The 22,110-nt window shown below is 43.3% G+C and overlaps 1 protein-coding gene across 1 annotated transcript in view; it reads left to right on the forward strand.

Annotated features, from left to right (window-relative positions):
* Positions 1-1,851: 1,851 nt before the first annotated feature.
* NXPH1 (neurexophilin 1) overlaps positions 1,852-22,110 on the forward strand; it is a gene marked incomplete at both ends in the record, with an annotated part of 294,612 nt that continues 274,353 nt past the window's right edge. Inside the window, one exon of the mRNA XM_080700957.1 lies at positions 1,852-1,905. Coding sequence (XP_080557083.1) covers positions 1,852-1,905 — 54 coding nt within the window. The remainder of the gene's footprint in view (positions 1,906-22,110) is intronic.

The following is a 22,110-nucleotide window of genomic DNA, read 5'->3' on the forward strand; positions in this document are numbered from 1 at the left end:
AGCTACCAGAGACGCTGCAGTAGCCGCTTCTTCCTGCGGGCTCAGCCCTCCGAGAGCCTGCGAGAGGAGTCTGTTTACAGGGGGTACTGGTGAGGCTTTGAGGAACCGTCCACCCACGTGCCAATGTAATTGCTCGTGTCAGGAAGGCAGGCAAGCCAGGTCGGGACTCAGAGGAGAAACCACCGTCACCGCGGCTCGAGGAAGCCCAGCGGGCTCCAGAGCGTCCCCCGGCGGCCGGGCAGCACCGCGGACAGCGCCCAGCGCAGCTCCAATCTCCAGCGGCTCCAACGCGTCCCAGCGTAGTGGGCAGAGCCTCGGCTGCTTTGTGCGCCCGCAGCCTCCAAATTCTCGCCACCCCACCCCTCCTTCAGAAACTAGGACTGCCCGCGCAGGCTGTGTGGCTTTATTTTTTCTCTTCTGAAAGGCCAGTGTCTTATCTCCCAAGTTCAAGTTCCCAGGACTTGCTCTGTCTCCTCCCCTTAAGTAATTTCTAGCATCCTCTGGAAAACGTGGAAAGCCGGGGGTCCTGGGCTGCCCATCCTCGCAGTGGCCCGGCGCATTCGCCGCTCTCCCTCCCTCCCTCTCTTTCTCCCTCCCTTTCATTCTTCCCCTATTTCCTACTCTACTTTCCCCTCCCTGTCTTGCCTCTTAAGTTTTCTGCACCCTGAATGCAACTGTGCCAAGCCTAGGCTTCCGCGAACCAATCCTGAGAGCTACCCGGGCCCTGGGACACCGACTCAGCGGAGGCTGGAGGAGGCGGCTGGACCGGTCTGCGCCCGAGCATGGAGACGGAGCTCCGGGGAGGGCACGTCCGGGGCGCTGGAGACGCCAGGCCAGTGTAGCTCCTCCATGGAGCCAGCCAAGAGTGGTCCCTGCTCGCCGGATTCACCTCCAGTCCTGTGCGGTACGTCCCCGCGGGAAGGGACACCTTGGGGCAGGGCGGGCCGCACCAGGAAGGGGCTGCGGGGAGGGCACTGACTGGGAGCCGAGCTTGCCGGGCAGGTGACCCTCAGCCCCAGGCAGGCATTTATTCCAGAAGTTAGCAACTGGCTGTACCCCTTCACTCGAATAAAAGTAGTGTTGGAGATGTGGTTGTGTATATATGTGTGTGTCTATGTGTGTAGGGGGATCGATGGGTAAATTGACCCCTGCTTTCCTGTATGCAAATTGCATCCCCTCTCCCCACCCCCTCTTCACCAAATGTGCTCAGATACCCAGCACCTAATCCCGCTCGCTCGGTTTTCCCTACCTTTCATTTCCCCGCGCCCCCCTCGCCCAATCTCTCTCTCTCTCTCCCTCTTTCTTTCTCTCTGCTGGTGTGTACGTGTGTGAGCTTTGCCAGGGCTGGCGAAGAACCAGCCGCCGCCTTTAGTCCGAGCCTCCCGACTATCAAACACTAGGGCAGGTCTTGCTGCCAGAAACATTTGGGCGCTGAACCAGCCAGCACGCGCCTCCCGGCGCCCATCAGCCTCGGCCTCCGCCGCTGAGAACTCGCAGCCGAGAAGCGCCGGGCGGGCGCGGGGCGCCCCTCGCCCTCCTCCCTCCCGCCCGCCTGCCTGGGGACCGCGCGCTCGCTCCTTCCAGGCGCTGGATTTATTCGCTTTTCAATTTTTCATACCCTTCCTCAGTTTTTTTTTTTTTTTGGTTCACCCCTCCCCGCCGCGACCCCCTTTCCCCGCTTGATCGCCAAGTCTAACCTTGCCCGCGTGGTCATGGGATGTCTAATTTCATTTGTATCTAGGCTGCTGAGAGCGCTCTTTGCTCTGTAAAGTGGATGTCAGGTGGATCTATGTTTTTGAAGGAACAAAGACTCAGCGAAGGCACCGCCAAGGAAGTTTGAGACGCGGGAGGATGCAGGCTGCGTGTTGGTACGTGCTTCTCCTCCTGCAGCCCACCGTCTACTTGGTAAGTCGCCGCGGGTCGGGCGCCTCTGGAATTCCCCCCCGCCCCCGCCAGGAGGCCAGACAACTGGGGAGTGAGGGCGAGGTCGCTAGTTCAGCGAGAATAATATTCCTACTGATGGTGCTGGCACAACTTGGGAGGCTGGTCTCCGGATTCCTGCGGGTTATTCGTGGGTTCCCACCCCTATTGCCTGCTCGGTTCTCCCTTTCTTAGGTGTGATTCAGAGCGTCCAGGGTACCCTGGATGTCTAGAACCCAAAGAAGTAGTGGGACCAGATGGTTTTCGAAGGAGGACAAAGAGCAGGGGTAGAAGGATGACATTTTTAGTAGTTCACCCACTGAGTTCAAACTCAAGGACACTAAGGAGGGGTTTACAGCACTAACTTGCTGTGACTTTGAAAGTGAATCTGCCCACCCACTCGCTCAGCCTGGAGGTGTGGTACTTAAAGAAGTGCAAACAACTTTCCTGGACTTGGGAGGATTCAGACGGGATAAGTTTAACTATCAGGAACACTGTTAATCTGTTAGGTCCATATCCCCTTCTTCACCTTTCAACTTCTAACAAGCAAGGGCACCCCAGTTCCAGTGCCAACCCCCCTTCTTAGGAGAGGACAGGCATTGACACCTGAAAGGGAATCCTAAACAAAGCCACAGTCTGGGTCCTCCATGAGCCGAGAGCTTTCTGGGTTTAGCACTTTGCACAGTGTTGGAACATGCTCCAGGGCTCAGGGCTTTGTGCTTTGTCCTGGTTAATTGGGAACTAAACGCATCACCTTGAGCAAAGTGCGATTTCTCAGGCCTGGCTTCTGGGTGGTCAGGGACTCCCGCGTGCTGCCAGAGAAGTTGGGCTTAGTTCCCTGAACCCCACAGTCTATCTTGGGCCCCAGGAGAGCACAGAGGACTCAGTGTGTTCTCTCTGAGGGTGACGAGCCTTGGAGCAGCCAGAGCCTACTAGGGATGCTGGATAAAAGGGATTGGGGGAGGGTCCGGTGTGCCTTAACTCCAAGAGCTTTAGAAGCTTGGGGAGTCAGTAATCGAGCTGTCATTCTAAGATCAACAGTGTTTGTTTGCCTTTGCTCCAGTGCACGTGACTGTACAGTTGCGAGTCGTGTGGATACTGTGTATATGAGTGTGTGTGTGTGTGCGTGTGTGCGTGTGTGAACATGTGTATTTAACCCGTTTCAGCTGCAATCCCAGAACCCTTAATATTGCCTGCCTTTTCACCTTTATCGGCTGGCCGTAGCAGCCGCGGACGCCAGAGGGCGCTGCGCATCAGTGTCCTCGCCCACAGGACACCTTGGGGTAAACAGGTGAAAGCCCTGGCAGCCAATCCAAAAGAACAGCCTCTCAGACTGTGTCGCGGAAGTCTGTGTCTTCCCCGGCTAGAATGCAGCCCGAATGCAAAAAGAGTCCTTCCCATTTCCCATCTTCTGTCATTTTCGCCCCACCTGTGTCCAGTAAGCTCACTGACATTGAAAGCCCAGAGTTGGAGGGTAGAAAGTTTGCCCAGAGGAAATACAGATTTTCTTTTTAAAAATTAAGAGATGGGGGAGAGAGTGTAAAGTGAAAGCAGCAGAAGAGGAATATTAAGGATCCCCTTCACCGTCATCGTCGTTACCCGCCCGCCCCTCTTCTCTACACACCTTTATGCCCGACCTGAACCTCAGAACTGTCCCTGCGTCCTTGGGCTGAGCTCACACACACACTGCAAGGGCTCTGGGCTATGGTGCAGTTTATTGCTTTAAGCAAGTATTCCGATAGTCTGGAAAATAATCTATCAAAAGCAGAAGTGAAATCAATACGTTGTGTTAAATTTTAAATGTGTTTGTTGGCAGTTAAACCGTTTTCCACTCATTACAACAACAGTGCTGGATTTATTCTAATGCGCTGCGTTCTCAACAACAAGAGCATTAATTCTCCTTTAATTGTAAACTGGGAGCATTTGAAAACCATTCAGTGTGCAAATTATGCTGATTCAATTACCGTTTAGTTACAGACTTCATTACCTGAATGCCTTTTGGCAATACAGAGAAAGGAGACAATTTTTCCAATTTCACTCAAAACAATACGATACGTGAACAATAAAATAGAGAAGGCGATTTAGAAGTCCATTCTTTTCTCTCCAATCTAAAGTTGTTTTGTGTGTCAGGGATTAGAAACCACACACACCACAAAAACAAAAGGCTGGTGGCAGTGACCCAAGGAAGTATTTCCAGGGATTGTGATCCCAGAGTTATTTGCCAGCAGAATTCTGAGTTATTTTCCTGGAGAAGGAGGAATCTTTCACCATGGGAATGAATTTAAATGGTAAATTGGGAAGTCACATAAGGATGGTTTTAGGCAAATAAAGAGACAAATGCCTTGATTAAAACTCTAGGGCAATGAGCAGATAAGAAGTGGTCAAGGCTTTTTATTTGTCCATATGCTTCACTAACCATCAAATACAGTAATTAAATCAATCATTTATATGTATCTGTACCCCAGAACACTTTAGCCCTTTGCAAAAACCTGCAATAGATGCATACATGTTGTCAGTAGCTGCTTCAAATTATACTTCAAGAAGGTAAAGATGGTAAAACTATTGTTTTATTTTTCCTTGAACTGACATGAAACAGGGAGAAGTTTAATGAGTAATTTTCTGTCTTTATGAGCTTGCACCACTACTTAAATGACTGAAGCACTTTATTTGTGCCTTGCCTCCTAGCTAACACCTCCAGTGCACCTTCCCTTTATGCCCATGGAATCCCACTTATGTTTTCTAAAGAATAATTGCAACATTATGTTTATGAAGCAAGGCTTGTATAGATATCTTCTCTACAGAAACATATAAATTTTTGCCTATACAAAAACAACTTAAATTGAGAATTTTTTGGGGGGTGAATTTCTTATGATAAGGACCTGTCTAGCCAATAGATCAATGCCACAGTTTCCTGACTGTATCTGGGTGAATGTCCTTAAAGTATTTTTCTTGGCCCAGGGTTCTTTGAATATTCTAGGGTGAGAAGTTTGAATTTCTTTTGTGTTTGATATTCAGAGCTAGGTCTGTCCTAGTTCATACCAGAAGCTTATTTTAGTATTGAAATGGAAAGTGAATTAGAAATGTACTTGTAAATATATGTTCTGAAGTATATTAGTTGGAATACTCCAATGTCACCACAGGGTAGGCTCTGGCCATAAATATACATGGATAGAAAACCATCTTTTAAAAATAAAGGTAAGAGAAATTTCAGTTTATCAAATGTTGTATATTGCAAATTTAAAGTCTGAATTCAATAGGAGAGGAGTTTATGTTCTAATTTTCTAAATTTTTAAGTCGTTTTCTTGTCAGTTCTGGACTAAGTACAGGATACTTTCAGTATAATATCATGGGCTAACAGAAACATAGCACTTTCACTTAATTGAAACACACACTGGGAAAGTAGGAAAATGTGGTTTCTTGCTCTAAAGAATGGGAGGGGCAATTCTAAATTGAGTTATTTTCAATGGATCAAGCCGAGGACAGGCCAGGAACAGAGAGAACATCTTGCTGTAGGAAACATGGCATTCTGTTTGGGGGGTTAACTGTGGTAATTCTCAGATAGAGAACTGAGTCTAAAGAGTACTCTTTTCTCATGCCAATATAAAAGTTACTCTAAAAATTGAGTCCAGAGAATGACAAGGGGCAGAATGATGATATTGTGATCAGCAGACATCCACAGCACTCTAAAGAGAAGAGGTCCCACCACGTCCGCTAGGAATTAAAATAGCTAATAATCTAGTGACCTTTAAGAAGAAAATGGACAGGAATTGAAATCCTTTCTAAACCCGTGTCAAAACATTTTGAGTCATCTACTCCCTTGAATGGGGGGGGGGTCTTTACAATGTAAATTCTATACCAATTGTTTAATTGAAACAAAAATGTGATTAACATATCAAGAGGACCACTACCTCTGTATTGTTAAAAGGTACACCATTTGGGTGGGGTGAATTCACTCATTATGAAAGTGGCTGTTAAGGAATATGGGGGCTGGGGGAAAAGCACAGAGAAAGAATTCTTTGAACTAGACATGTCTCTTTCCTGTTCTTTGAAAACTAAGCCAGCTGCTCACTAGAAGCTCTAGTCAATCTGAGCTTATTGCTGAGAATAATAAAAGTAAAATGAATTAGCCACCTATCAGTGATTATGAAGTGGGTTTTTTTTTTCCTATTAAGGCTAGTTTTTGGAGGCAGTCTTAAAATTTCCTTATATTATCACATTTCCTGATTCATCTACCCCATACCAGCCTTCCAGACAGAGGATTCAACCTGAATTTTTGAAGGGGCCTATGCTCTAGCAGTCTGAAGCCACACAAGTCTCAAGAGTACCCCAGAGGTTTGTGAGATAGGGAAGAAGAAGTTGCTTCTAGTCCAGGGGCTTCCTGAAATGTCCAAATCGCCATTGACCAGAAAAGTAGCTTTCAAAGATGTGTAGGAAGAAGCACTTGGGTGGCTAGCCATTTGTCCAATTTCCTCTAGTATTATCTTGGTCTGGGCCTTCTAGTGATAACTTCAGGGGAACTGTCTTTAGTATTAGAGGGAGAGGACCAGAATTACTCCAACTCTGTTAGTGGCATTTTCCCAGAAAGCTATTAAATTCGTGGCTCCTTTTTGTGCGAAGTTGATTTCTATTTGGCTTTGAATTGTTGACGGCTACTTCCCCCTTAATGAAAGTGTTGTCTGGGTGAAAAATATATCCGGTGGCAGGGAAATTGGTTGATTTTTTTTGAGATAGGTGCCCAATGTCCTACTTTTCTATCCGAGGGAAGGTTTTTCTGCAGACTACAGAAATTGATGGCATTGTCTGGGTAATAACCATCGTCGACAATATTTTCAAAAGGGCATTTGAGTGATGAAAGCATTTGGATATTGCTTTTTCAAATAAGCCATTTTCTGTCCTGGGCTCCTTTGATTTTATATTGTGGGTGGGGAGTGGAGTGGGGGTCGGCTCCAGGAGAAGGGGTCACCCATTGGCAAAGTGATACCTTCCCGTTCTCCCAGTCCTGGAAGGTGTTTAGCCTGGAGTTCCCGGGTCTAAAGAGCCCTTCATAAATTAGGCTGCCCAGGCAATACAGAATGGGGGATAGCAAATCTTGCTCTCCTCTACCTATAACGGGAGCTAACCGAAGGTTTGCAAGTTAGCCTGCTCTCAAGTGGCAAGTTAGAAAGTGTGCATTTTATTTTTTTTTCTTTTAAACGAAGGTGTCTAGATTTGATTCGGTTCAGGAGAGTCCCTTTAGGCAGCAAGGTCCTTTAGGGGTTCCAGATCTCATTTAAGACCTTAACAGCTCTCACCATTTTAATTAAAGGAGGGCGGGCGAGTCCACAGGCAGGTACCGCGCCTTCGGGTTGCAGCTTCTGGGCTCGGCCACGTCCCTAGGAGCTCTGCGCTCTCTCCTCTGCCTGCGTTCTGGTCGTCTCCATCAGGTCCCGCCATGAGTTTGCTGGAAGTTGCGGTCTTGATTTATCCGCTAGTCAAGTTTCCAACCAGCTTTTTCTCGGCGTCAGCACGTCCCCCTCCCGGAGTTTGGTAAACACAGCGCGCACATTTTTCTGCTGCCAATTGGCGTGTTGACGACTCTGCTTGAAGAAATGTGACAATAAAGTGGGAAACCAAAGCTTGGCAAGCACTTAATCAAGGATAAAAAGGTTCCGTTGTAAGGATGTCACTCAATTTATTGTGAAAGTCGAATGAATTACGTTTAATGAAAGTGCTCCCCAGTTGAATATTACCAGCAATTTCCTGAGTTGACTCTGTCAGCTCGAGATGAGGAAATGCCAGCCCAGATCAGAGAAGAGCGCCCGTCTCAATTACTATTCAGGCTTTCCAAGAGCGGCTTTTTATTGAGGTGATATATGTTGGCGGCTTCTTCCTGCCCCTCCGCGCGCCGAGAGCACGTTTGCTCATTTCCCAAGTTTTCCTCTGCCCTTCCCGGTTGCTGGGTGTCGCTTAAACTTCAGAAGAGCGCGCTGCGTCTCTGCTGCGGGCTGGAAACCTAATCACCTACTCGGCAAACAGCTTTTCATATATATTTTATTGACTACACGGAGGGGGTGTTCGGGGTGGGGCGGAGAGAATTCCTGGGCTAGGGTGCCCCTTAGTATAGAAAGTTCTTAGGCATCTAAACTGGGGCTTCAGATGGCGCAAAGCGAGGTGGCTCTGGGAGGGGGCGTCGGGATGGTGGTCTCAGTGGGTCCCGGGAGCAGCCCGAGAGCACTGCGTGCCTCTGTGGCCGAGCTGGGGAAGAGCTTTCCCAGATCCGTCTTCCTTTTAAAGTAGAGTGAGTATTTTACTGGTTCAAACCGGAAATACGATGCGGAGGGGGTTGCGCAGGCCGCAGCCAGAGCGCATCGCCTCATCTGCATGAGAATGGAGAACCGGGAGGCTGTTCTTGTACTGTTTCTTTCGCCGACAATATGACAAATTGCTGCCTAGAGGAACCAAGTGTTTCCTTAGAAACTGGCTCTCGGGGGCTCTGCGCGTTCCCCGCTGAACCTGCGTCTGTCTGGGTCTCTCCCATCACCCCCGCCGCCCTAACGGATCCCGGCGGGAAGATTCGGGGTCGCCGCGCCGAGGGCGCAGAGACACCCAGCGCCCCAGCCTCAACGGAGGCGGGGGTGTCTTTCTCACACCTCCTGGCCTCGGCCTCGGCCTCAGGCCCCCTCCCCACCAACTGATTTTAAAGGCCATTTCAAGTCATCTTTCACCAAGAGAAACGAGAAACTTTCTTCGACATAGGCTTCGTACCCTCTGCACGGAAATTCAGTCCTCAGCTCCAAGCGGCAGTTTTTGGCCCGGGGAAGTTTTCCAGGGGAGTCGCTGACGTCTCCGATTAGCACCGAATTGTCTACTTGTAGCCTCAAATGATCTTGAGCAATCCCGACGGGTTTATAAAAACACAGAGCAGCACTCTCCGGACCTCAACACAAGCCCTCGCGTCAAAACATCGCTTTTGGGAAACTTTTTGTGGATGCTGCAGAGCTAGGGTGTTACCAGGGCAGCGGGCTGGACAGCGGCAGCTCTCCGAAGATAGGCGGCCGGTACCCGGCTCCTTGCGGCGGGTACCCGGCTCCAAGGGGTCGCCGATCTTAGGCTCCGCAAACCCAGGCCTGGAGAGCGATTTTTCAGAACCACGGCCAGCGCTGCAGGCTCTGCCCCGCCCAGTGTCCGCCTCTGCTCTGACTGAGTGGTTCTTAAGGTCGTGTTAGCACTCTCGATTTTAGCAGACAACTCCCCATAGCCCAGACGCGACTGTAACGACCTTCCTACCTCTCCGGCCATTCATTTGGGAACACCAAACTCCAGTCGCTAGGCCCCAACGTGTCCTGAGGTTGGAGCCTCTGATTTGCACCCTTCCCTTCCTCCCCCTCTGTGGTCGCATCGTCACGTGATCGCCTCAGAGTTTACGCACTGCGGGGGGTGGGGAGCAGAACCTACCCCCCCCCCCCGCTCCTCACTACCCCTCCCACTCTCTCCCACAGTTCATTAAATGACTTCCCCCAGAGACGTGCATCCTGTGGTGTAGGGCTAGCTGCGTCTTTAGTAATGTAAAAGCCTCATTTGACAGACGAGGAAACTGAGGCACGAAGAGGGAAACCAACTTTCCCTCAAGAGTAAAAGCACGTGGAGGAGAAAGCATTCCTGTCCCATTACCCACCTGCAAGGAGCCAGGCTAGAGTTATCCAGACAGCTTCAGGATCAGGCGTCTTTAAAAAGTGGCGCGCTGGGGGAGGGGTGGGAAGAATCCTAATTATTATGAATTTCTAAAGGAACAGTAATTATTCACGGGGAGTAGGACAAACCGTGGCCCGGGCAAGGGAATCGATATATTTGCTATCGAAAGTGCCTTGCTAGCCTTTAATGCAGACGGATGGGGATGCAGCCTCATTATTTTCGTGGTTAGGCTCGCCGGCGTGGGCCCCGATGCGGCGTGGAATCGATCATCATTAGACCCGAGATGGGGCGGGCGAATTCCTCTTTATTCACTTACCACCATCAACAAACCGACCAACCAACCAAACACCACCCTGACCCCCCAACATTCACCCTCACGCGACCCTTCCCCCTCCCTCCCTATTGCTCTGACCACTGTCGCGTGCAAGCCCCCCCCCCCCCCCGGACACCCCCCCCTCCCCCGCCGCCGCGCCCGCTTGGGGATGCAGCTGGCTCGGAGCAGCTCGTCCTAGTAGCAGTCACACCGCTGATTTGATGCAGAAATAAGCAGGCTAGTACCCATCACTGGCGCTAGGGGTTGTCTATGTCAAAGGCGAAGGTTTGCTGGCAAGTTCTGTGCATTTCTCTCTTCTTGAGTCAGTCTTTTGATGACATTCGATTCTGCAAATCCCCGCAGCATTAAAGAAGCAGAGACCTGACAAGGAGTGTTCATACAGCCAGTAGGAAAAGTCAGCTCAGACCAAGGCAAGCCCTCGAGAAGAGAATAAACCTGGACAGGAAAAGTAGTAGGAAATTAAGTAGAAAGGGAGAGAAAGGTTTAGAAGCAACGCCTGCTGGGTATTCCCCAGGCCCCAGTGAGATTCCTTTTCTTTCTTCTCCCTGGAAAATTCTAGCCTTGGGGCCAAGGACCAGCCCTCAGCTGTGTAGTAGAACCGGGGGTGGGCCTCACTTCCACTTCCTAAGCCACTGAACTGTCCAGGGTCGTGGCCACCGCATTGGAAGGCTTTCCCATTTTCCTTTGCTCTTTGCAGCTTGTACTCCCTAGGGCAGCCCCTCGGTTAAGCAGCTACCGGGATGGAACTAGTACGCCTGTCTAGGTGTCTCTACAATTCCCTGCGATGCCTTAGTTCTTATGGTCAACTAAGGTCAACTAAGGTGGTTGTGCACATTTGTGAGTGCCTGGCTTTTATTGCTCAAGTCCCTCCCTTATTACAGCCCATTAATCCTGCAGAGAAGATAGAACATGGAATTTTACAAAAACCGAACTCCTCCTTCATAGCAGTAAAATGATCATAATTATAATAACATTAATGGGAATAAAATGAAAAACAGTGGGCTTCCGGGCATTAAAGGAATAATAATATCTGCCCACCCCACTGGGTTTTCTTTTCTTCAGAGTCTAACCTTTCATAGTGTATTGTGATTACCTGAGCACCATTGTTTCCTTGCTGTCAGAGCCAGCCAGCCAACACAATACCAAGGACCCTGTGATCTACTGGCACCATTGCCTCCTGCCATCTTCATTTTCAGAGGTTTTGTAATTAAACTCTGTGAGATATATGCAACACACATCCAGTGGAGAGCCTTTTTATTTATATTTATGTAGCATGCTGAGAAAGGAAAATTAAGGAAGTGCTGGTATTGAAGTAATAAGCCAGCTCTGATATTAACAGAAATGTCCTTTTAATTTACTTTTCTCAAGTCTAAAGGGATATCTCTGTGAGTCCAGACCTCACAGGCATGCCTCTTTAAAGATAGACTCTAATAAAGTGAAAAAGACATTTACTAGCTTGTACTGACTTAGATGAACAAAAGGCCAGGGTAACCACTTACTGGAAATGTACACTGTGGTAAAATGCAGGATGATGCAGGATGCTGAACAGAAAGAGCTAGCTGCAAACAGATGCAGGGCACTACATTTTTCTGTCTCTCTATTTCCTAACCTACTACGATGCACACACTTATTCCGTGTGTTTCAGGGCCTTTCAGAGACAACACAAAGACACTGCAATGCAAATTGCCAGGAATTTCAATAAAATAGAAAATAACAGACTAAAAAGAGGCACTGATTTCCTTCTCTAAGCGGTTATTGCCAGAAAAAAAAAAAAAAAAAGAACTGATAGAAAGGTCTGGAGAAAATGTCTTAGCTTATATGCAGCGTAGACCAAAGTTGAACATGAATCCGTGTTTTTGAAGGATCCCGTTGAAAATTATTGTGGAGGATTCTTTTGTTTTTATAAGTTGTTGTCTTTGGATGTCCACCTTTGGCTCTACAGCACTAGTTCCTTAATATCCGATATTGTATTGTCCTGTTTATAGCAGCATTTTCAGCTATAGCATGAAAACAATTCTGGTTAAGAACCACTGGCAGGATAACTGGAGTTTTAGTAATGCATATATACTCCAACTGAACTTTAGAAAATAATTTCTCTCTTTGTAACCTTGTAGCCGAGTGTTATTAGAGGCCCACAGGTATATAAAACAGCTTATATAAAATTAATGGACTGCTTTACATTCACAATCTCCTGCTTGTGAAGCACTTGTAAAATATCGCATCTATTTAAAATAGGAAGAATATAAAGTCAGGCTTGGTGTGCAATCAATGGTTGTAAATGTTCAGTGAAATATTTGATTATTTTGAGTGAGTTAGACAATGCAATGGAAATTTATTGTCCGTTTTTGTATGCTGGTGTGGTAATCATAAGGCAGCTCCTTTTTTATGTGCTTGACTCATTTTGAAACTGATTGCTAAGACTCTAAGGCAACACCTAAATCCATTATCAAAATTTTAGGAAAGATGTATTTATTGTCTTGCCATATTACAAATATGTCACTGAAAGGTCACATGAGAGAAAAAATATTCCCATTGTTTTCTTATTTTGATTAAGATGAACAACGATATATTTACTGGAGTTGTATACTGCTGATATTTTATATAAATTTTTAAAATGAGTACATAGAAGTTTTAATTTTAGCGTCAATGCTAATAAAAATGGCTTTCTGGGTGCAGTTAAATTATTAAAAAACAATCTCTTCTTGTTTTCCACAGGTGAAATTTGGAAAATTTTGAGGCCTTATTTTTTTCTCTAAATATAAATAAAAACCATATTTTTATTTATTCTGTTTATTGATTTATAGATATCTAATAAATGTCATAAATCTCACTATGAATTTCTCTTTTTCTTTACTGTGCATTTTTATGTAAGAATGAAGCATTTTCTTCTTTTGCCTCATTGGACTGAGAATTATACGTGGTCAAACACCATGGTGACTTTTTCAAGCCTGTTCCCCTCCCCATTTTACTTCAAGGTTAACTAGAATAGTCATGTTCTATTTTTTTTTCCTTAGAGAAATATTCATTGCAACATCTTCTCTAAATTAGAAACAATGTCACAACTTAACCAACTGGTTACATACATTGCTGATGCTGCCCAAAACTTGATGATGGAAAATTCTTAGAAGTGTGGGCTGAATTGCTTGAGACCCATTATATTTTCTGTCTGAGAAATTTTTAGTGAAAATGCCATAATTAATCCCAAGTTCCATCCTAAAACCTATTTGCAGAAAGATGTGCTGTGATGTGTTGTTGGGGGCAGCTGTGGGCTTGGTATCAGAGCTGCCTGCATGATCTCTGCAACTGAAGATATAAACTACCTTTACACATATATTTTTCCCATAATTTGTGAATAGTTTCTTGCAGCAGGGCACCATCATTATTATTTTATAGAATTAAATGCAGTAAAAGATGCAAACCACTGCACATGAAAGGAAGTTATTCATGCGTGGTCAGTGTACTATTTCTCTGGTCTTGATGTGAAACTTAATTGCTATTGATGTGCAGATTTTTGCAGAACATGGCAGAGTTTTTGCCTCCTTCAACAAGAAATATGTAATTGAATGATGAGTGCCTTGCGTTAGATTTCAACCTTATTTCTTTTGGTTTAACAAGGCAGAATTATGAACAGCTGCACCAAAGAGGCAACCACGGTCTCTAGCCGTTATCAAACGATTGCAGATCTGGCACCAGTTTATATGGGCTGAGCCATCACTTTTGGATTTGTGCCTCTTGGATAAATGTTCTGCAGTGTGAAAGCATGGGGAGTGAATGATTTGGCCTGATATGTGTAATCCTTCCTTGCATTCTTGACTCAAACTCTTTACAATTAGACTGGCTCCAATTACTGTGTGGCCAGGTTCATTTGCACAGATTGAGAATTTTTTCCACTTGGTGTTCCGTTCTGAACAAATGGTGAAAAGAGTGGGAGGATTTAGAGATGAATTCACATCCCTACAATGGCTGGGTACCCTACCAAAGAACATCACCCAACTTCTGGTCATGTGGATAATGTCATAGCACCTGACCAGGTGTCAACACTGAATTCATGGTGGGAGGGCAATGAGGATAGTGTGAATATCTCCTTGCTTCCAGTGAAGTCTTTGCCAAAGAGGGAAAAAATCGGCTCCCTTTTCGTTGCCCCGAGATCTTCTTCTCATTTTCCTTACTGCAATTATTAGTGGAAGCAACTTTGAAAAATACCTTTTAGGAGGAAAGAGAAGAAGATAATGGTAAAACATTTTTTTTTTCAGATCTGGGGATGGAACCCAGGAGCATTCAACTTCTGAGCTACACCCCCTGCCCTATATTTTATTCTTTATTTTGAAACAGGGTCTCACTAAGTTGTGGAGAACCTCGTTAAGTAGCTGAGGCTGTCCATAACCCAGGATCCTTTGGTCTCAGCCTCCCGAATGCTGGGATTACAAGTGTATGCTACCACGCCCGGCTCATTTTCGTTTTTTTAAATAAGTTTTTATAGCCGGGTGTGGTGGCGCACGCTTGTAATCCCGCGCTTGGGAGGAGGAGACAGGAGGATTGCGCTGGTTTGGAGCCATCTTAGCTGGCTTAAGAGACCCTGTTTCCACATAAAAAAGTTAAAAAATAGGTCCGGGAGTGTAGTGTAGCCTGTGAGAGTGTAGCCCGGAGATAGAAGGGCTTCCAGGAACCCCAGTACCACCAAATACACACACACACACACACACACACACACACACACACACATATACATATATAATGTTTTTATTAGTGAATAAAATAGTCTCACATCATAATGTAAATCACGTTGATGGAGACATACATGCACATTGCACTTGGTGCCCCCACTGCTCCTCTCTCTCTCCTTCCCCATCGAGGGTACTAAGAATTATAATGTTATTTTCACATATGTACACATAATCAAAGGTAGTAATTCCTTAGTAAACTTCACTCTTCCTCCGCTCCTTTCCTTACACCACCTTGCTGGATCCACTGAGGTTTTTCCTCCAATATCTCCAATACTTCCTAGCTTTGACATATTAGAGAAAACATATCACCCTTCACTTTTTGTGACTCTTAACATAATGTTCTCCAGGTCCTTCCATTTCCTTGAAAATGACATAATTTTGTTCTTTATTGCTGAGAAGAAATTCATTTTGTGAATATCCATAGTTTTGGAATCCATTCATCTGCTGATACACACTTAGATTGGTTCCATAATTTGGCTATTGTGAATTGTGCTGCTATGAATATGGGTGTGCATATGTTATTGTAGTTCTCTGGTTTTAACTTCTTTGGAAAGGTACCCAGGAGTGATATAGTTGAATCATACAGTGGATCCATTCTCAGTTGTCTAAGGAAATGTCACACTGATCTCCATAATGACCAAACTAATTTTCAGTCCCACCAAGAGTATAGAAGAGTTCCAATTTCCCCATGGTTTTGCCAACATTTGTTATTTTTTGACTTCTTGATAATTGCCATTCTGACTGGCAATCTCATTGGAGATTAGATGGTTAGATGGAATCTCATTGTAGTTTTTATTTGTATTTCCATGATTGCTAATGATGTTTAACACTTTTTATGTATTTATTGGCCATTTGTATTTCTTCTTTTGTGAAGTGTCTATTCAATTTTCTTAATTTTGTAACCTTGGGAAAACTCAGCTCTTCAATTTCCTTACCTATAAAGTGGAACTAACAATCTCTCCTACCCTATAGAGTTGTTATTGAGGATTCGTTGAACTAATGTGTTATAAAGAACTTAGAAAAGTATCTGTAAAACAGCAATGGTGAACTAATAAAGGAAAGATGTCTTGTTACTCTTTAGAGAGAAAAGTTTCCTAATTAGTTTTCCCAGTACAGATCTTATAGTGATGACACACAAGGACCCATTATACCCTAGAATCATCCTATCATCCTGTGGTTTACTTTCATCTGGTTGATTGTGATACATTACCTAATGCTTCCAGATCCATGTGTGTTTAATGTAGATAGTAACCATTGTGATTATAGCCAGAAGAAAATGGCTATTTCTATAACCACTAGCCAAGAGACAAATCACCGCCAGACTCGACGAATCGAGAGTCTAATTGACTTGGGAATTCTTGTGATGTTTTTATTTTTAGGTGGCAAATACTAAGGACATTTATTAGGATCTTTTAAATATTGATTAATGTGTGAAAATACTTGATTTTAATTAGTTGTACATGCATGATAATCAAAACTTACAGCCTACTGGATTTACAAATCCAAGGGAATTTATTCTAGCTGAATACCTGCATATAGCAGCACATTAACTTCCCAGCGGCACTAGATGAAATGGTTTGGAAGGAAAAAAGCAGTCATATATTTTTCAAAGTATCTTCTATAGGCCACCATATGCTTCTTTCCAAGACATGGCAGAAGGTACTCAAGAAGAGTTCTTTTGCAGAAACACATTATATTGATGTATGAATTTAACAAGAGAGTGGGGAAGGTGTAGGGATGACTACAAAGGATAAAATGTCCTGCCTTCTTTTTTAAAATCCTGAGCTAAGCACTGGGCCAGGATATTATCATGAAGCTTTTTCATTTTGTTCTCTTATTTATTTTTTTGGAGTTGTGCTTAAACCCAGGGCTTGATGCATGATAGGAAGTGCTCACCACTGTGCTATGGCCCTGGCTCTGATTTAGTTATTTTAACAACCTATGCATTGATAAGTAATATTAATATTAGTAAGATTACATTAGTATCATTAAATGTTATCCAGATGTGGTGGCACATGCCTCTAATCCCAATATTTGGGAGGCTGAGACAGGAAGATCACAGATTCAAGGCCAGCCTCACCAACTCAGGAAGGCCATCAGAAACTTAGTGAGAGTCTGTTTCACAATAAAAATAAATAAATAAATTAGGGCTGGGAATATGGCTCAGAGGTAGAAATACTTTACTCTGGGTTCAATTCCTAGTACTACAACAAAAATAGTTAATATTGATATATTGATATGGTTGCCCAAGTGATATTAATAATAATCCATTTTATAAACAAGGAAATAATTGAGGAATTGAGTGTGCAATTCTCTAGTGAAAGGCATTAAAATTCTATTTCCGACAGTCTTATTCTTGAACCAGGGATTTCAATCCCTGTTTTCATGTACTAGGGTGAATGCATGCATACACATAAGCAAGGCAGGAAAACGGATCTCATTAAAACATTTTTTAAAAGTAATTATATTGCTTTCCATTTTAATGAAGGGTTCTCCGTTCATCTTCCTCTGGGAAGACCTTGCTTGGGTATCTGGGGTGAGCAGAAAACTGCTGTTGAAACTACTGTAGTTTCATAGTTTTATTAGATACAGTTTCTATTCTTCAGGGGTTTCTCATCAAATAAAGCTATAAAGTCAACAAAGGTAGGTTTGATACTGATGATTGTGACTCTAGCTTCTGCTGATGTCATATAGAACTTAAGCTTTTAAGGAAACCTGCATCTATTGACCTGAGCAATATGAAAAATTATCCTTGGGTCTCAAGTTAAGGTAAGAAGAGAGAGTAGGGCACAAAATACAGCTCTCACAGTCATCTCTGGTAGAGTCTAAAATGACACATAACATCTGTATCTTTCTTAACAAATCACCCACATGTGTTTCTGAATTACTTGCCTTGTCTGGGCAGTTGGAGGTGAGAGAGAATACAGTTTATCTTTAAGCGGATAATCATATGTATGAGATATAAACTCTAGTTTTCCTGGGGCATTTATCCTCATGAGTTTTGTCTTGCTGGCAGCTTATCCTCTAAAGGGAGATGCAAATTCACATTCTTTTAAGAATAAAATCTTTGCACAATAATATAAACTAAGGAACTTTAACAAATCTGCTTATCTTAGTACCTGATAGCCAAAAGAGTCCCAAACATTCAAATAGCTTAGTATAGGTTTTTCCACTGTATTCTAGATATGTGGTTTAAAAATAAAGTAGAAAAATGCCCACAGAATATTTTATATAATTACTCAGTCTATGTGGCATCTAGAAACTTTCCTATTTCTAAAGAATAAAAGTAGATCCATGATACTCCTGCCCAAAGCAGAAGTCCTTTGGCAGGCGAGGAGGGGAGAGAATCTGGCTTTATTTCAGTCTTGTACTACATTTGACCTTGGGAGAGCTTATTTATGCCTTGGGGCAAAAAATTAAATGTTCCATTTTGCGGCAGTATCATCTTTCACCTTTATGTGGATTTAAAAATGTAAATAAAATTGCTTTCTGTAAATGGTATACATGAAGGTCATATCCATATTCTCCGCAAGAACTCAAAATGCCATTTGACCCATCATTGGCTCAATAGATAATAATGTGTTCTATTAGTTTCTAGTAATCTACTTTTTAAGCATTTTATGACCCTATATTTTTATGCCTAGTTCTTAGTTTGTGAAATAAGAAATCAGAAATAAACCTTTTAGCACTTCATTGGAGACTTATTTATAGAATGTGTGCTTTCAACTCTGAACTTTTAAAAATGCCAGATCTTCCCAGAGTGTGTTTCCTGAGTTATTCAAGTGGTCTGGATGGAAATTTGCAATGAAAGAAGAATATGCTTTCTAAAGATTTTGAGGACTCTTTCTCTTTCCAATTATCATCTGTGTTTCTTTTGCTTATTTTCCTTGTAGATCACTCAGGAAACAGAGTTTGGGGATCCTACCAGCAGCCAATAGACTTAGAAAGTAAAATGACTGCTGCTGTCTTTGAGAGCAAGAGTATGTTTGAATTCTTTTCTTTGCAATTTGGATAATAAGATCCTGATAGATCCTTGTATTTAATTGTCATGATTTTGATCGTTAATGACTTTTGATTGTTTCTTTTGGAGGCACCTGCCAGCCATTTCTGAAGCACAGATGGCTTTATCAGCAGAAGTAAGAGTTTCTTTTTCTTACTAACCTTGAGCTGAAGAAATTACTTTGGGAAGATGAACACACAAATGTCCTCCCAAATTTTTATGGTTTTGTGGAGATTAATTTGTTTGCTGAATAATGAACTGAGAGTATTCTTTTACAAAAACTTCTAGATTGTTATTTTTAAATTATAAAAATTAAAGTTTTTATAATTTTTGTAAAATTTTAATTTTTTCCTGTATTCTCTAGGTAGAAATGTAATGGCTATACAGTGATCAAGGCCATATGAATAAAGTGAGAGTTTATCTTGTTTACTTAGGACAGTTCTAGTTTATGCTTCTTGCCTTTGTTAAAAATGCCTTTTCTTTTTTTTTTGCTGGTCTGGGGGAGGAACCCAGAAGCATTCAACCTACAAGCTACATCCCCAGCCCCAATTTTTATTCTTTATTTTGAAACAGGGTTTCACTGAGTTGTGGAGGACCTCACTAAGTAGCTGGAGCTATTTGCAAACTACGATCCTCCGGTCTCAGCCTCAAATGCTGGGATTACAACTGTGCACCACCACACCCAGCTTATTCTTTATTTTGAAACAGGGTCTCACTAATTTGCGGAGGGCCTCACTAAGTTTCTGAGGCTGTCTAGAAACCACAATCCTCCAGTCTCAGCCTCCAGAATGCTGGGATTACAAGCGTGGGTCACCACGCCCAGCCTTCTCTTATTTTCAAACGTGTCTTGGTTTGGATGATAAATTATATGATTGTTTTAAATATTACTTAATATTCAAGTAACTGATTGAGAAAAATTGATTATGAGTCTTTAGGAAAGGCCTATAATAGCTGGGCATCCTGGCACATGCTATAATTTCTGTACTTGGGAGGCTGAGACAGGAGAATCTTAGATTTGAGATCAGCCTCAGCAACTTACTTAGTGAGATCCTATTTAAAAAAAAAAAAACTTTCAAAAAGGGTGAGAGAGTATACCCTGGGGGTAGAATGCCTCCGAATTCAGTTCCCAGTACCAAAAAAAAAAAAAAAAAAGACTTGTCATAATGAAATTGTGCTGTACAGGCAAGTAGGGTGTTCCCATATTTCTCTCATCCCTTTCCCACCAGACATTCAGGGCCCTATGAACATGGGTGTTCAGGATATACCACCATGGTATGCCTTGTAGGCATATCCCACACTCCTTTTTAAAAACATCTGATAAAGTATTTTTTCCCTGAAAATCAGGCAGTATACAGTCATAGTAAAAGGTGTTAGGAGAAGATCAACTGGTTCTGTAGGGTTGCTCTAGCTTGGAGATATGACTTTGATCTAGGGCCCAGAAAATGACTTTGTTGGTGCTTCTAGAGTTAGGAGATGCTCAGAAAGAGGCATGCCCTAACCAGACTACCATTTTGATAATACTCTTTTCCCAAGAAGAACACCCAAAACGCTATTCAGAACATCTTATTTTTCAGTATGATGGCTCTGGAGAACTGTGCTTGGTGTGTGTATGTGTATATTAACATGGAAAGAAGAAAAAGCATTGAGATTATTTAATAAAAGACCATGGCAGGATCCAATGTAGACCTGAAGGTTCTCTTTTTCTGGATTGTTGTTCTTGTCCTTGAGAATGGTGAGAACATATCACAGTGGCTGCTTCTCTGAATCCCAGTTTTCTAGTCTGAGAATCCCAACCAGTCTTTTAATTTTTTTTCCTGGGGTGTGTGTGTGTGTGTGTGTGTGTGTGTGTGAGTGTGACTGAGGATTGAACCAGAGAAATTCTGCCTTCTACCTCTGAGATACACTGCCAGTCCCATTTTGTTATTTTTAATTTTCAATCAAGGTCTTGTTAAGATGCCGAGGTTGGTGGTAAACCTGCAATCCTCCTGTCTCAGCCTCCCAAGTACTGGGATTACAGGCATGCAACACTATGCCTGGCTCAAACCAACCAGTATTTTTTTTTTTACTTTTTTATTGGTGTATTATATTCATACATCATATTGGGGTAAAAAAATTGTGTGTACATACAAGTAAACATTGCCGATTTAACCCTACCCAATTTTCTCCCAATTCCCTCCCCATCCCTCCTTCCCTTGCTTGGCTTAGTGGTTGACTTTGATATGTTTAAGTACATTGTGTGTTTTAGAGAATTTCCTTCTTCCCCCTCCCATCCCCTCATTTAGGTTGTCTTGTTTGCTCCTCTATAGGATTTCTTAACATGAATGGATTACAAAACTGTGGGATAAGTACACAATTTTACACAGCCATTAAAAAAACTCAATTACATCATTTTCAGGGAAATGGATGGAACTGGAGGACATTATGCTAAGTGAGATTAGTCAGTCACAAAAAATAAGAAATCAGATGCTTTCCCCAACCAGTCTTTTTTGATACACTCTTTCTCTAAAACATCACTAAAGAATCTTCTTGCTGGGGAAACTTTAGTCAAATAATTGCACCCAGACATCTATTGAATATCTCTCTGTTCCTGTTTTTTGATGATTTTTATTAGAACCCTGGAATGCATTTTTTTCTCTTTTAATAGTTCGGTTCTTTGTTCTTAATAGACTAGACACTCAATGACACCCTTGAGTCTCTACAATGTTTTACATACAGTTTTAAAATTTCTTTTGTGGTACTGGGGATGGAACCCAGGGGCATTCTACCTCCGAGAGACACCCCAGCTCTATTTTTTATTATTTTGCAACAGGGTCTCACTGAGTTGCAAAGGGCCTCACTAGGGCCTCACTAAGTAACTGAGGCTGGCTTCGAACCTGAGCAATCCTCCTGTCTTAGCCTCCTAAATGCTGAGATTACAAGCGTGTGCCACCATGCCTGGCTTACATAAACCTTTTTGGGGGGCTCTTTAAGGCTTTGAGACTAGGAATGTAAATGTGTGAGTTGATTGAATAGGTTACTCTTTCATACCTCCATTTAGAGGTGTTTCATTGTGAGTGATCGAACTCCTCGGCAGAGCCATTTAAGTACTTTGTGGGAAAAGAGAAGTAAGCATTTTCCAGGCTTCTGTTAAATTGCTTGACCAAATGTTTTTAGTAGGCATCCTCTAGACATGTCTTGATTCCTCCAAATTTTTTGGAATTATAGCAGTTTGCACCTGTTAAAGCATGGGAATTGTTGATCAAATCACTTCATAAATTCTCTGTTTTGCAAATAGCCTGGCAAAAATTAACTGGATCTTTCTTGGTAGAATGCAGCAACACAGATCCCTACTTCTGATAATTCAGGGGATGAATGTGCTTCCTGGTTTGCTTTTCTGGGAAAATCTTCTCAGAAATTGGACCTCAGGAATCTAGTTTGTGCAGGCTTCTGGAAAGGACACAGTTAGTATGATAACACACCGG

This window comes from Muscardinus avellanarius (genome assembly GCF_963383645.1).
Source record: "Muscardinus avellanarius genome assembly, chromosome: 9".
In the NCBI taxonomy this organism is placed as follows: Eukaryota; Metazoa; Chordata; class Mammalia; order Rodentia; family Gliridae; genus Muscardinus; species Muscardinus avellanarius.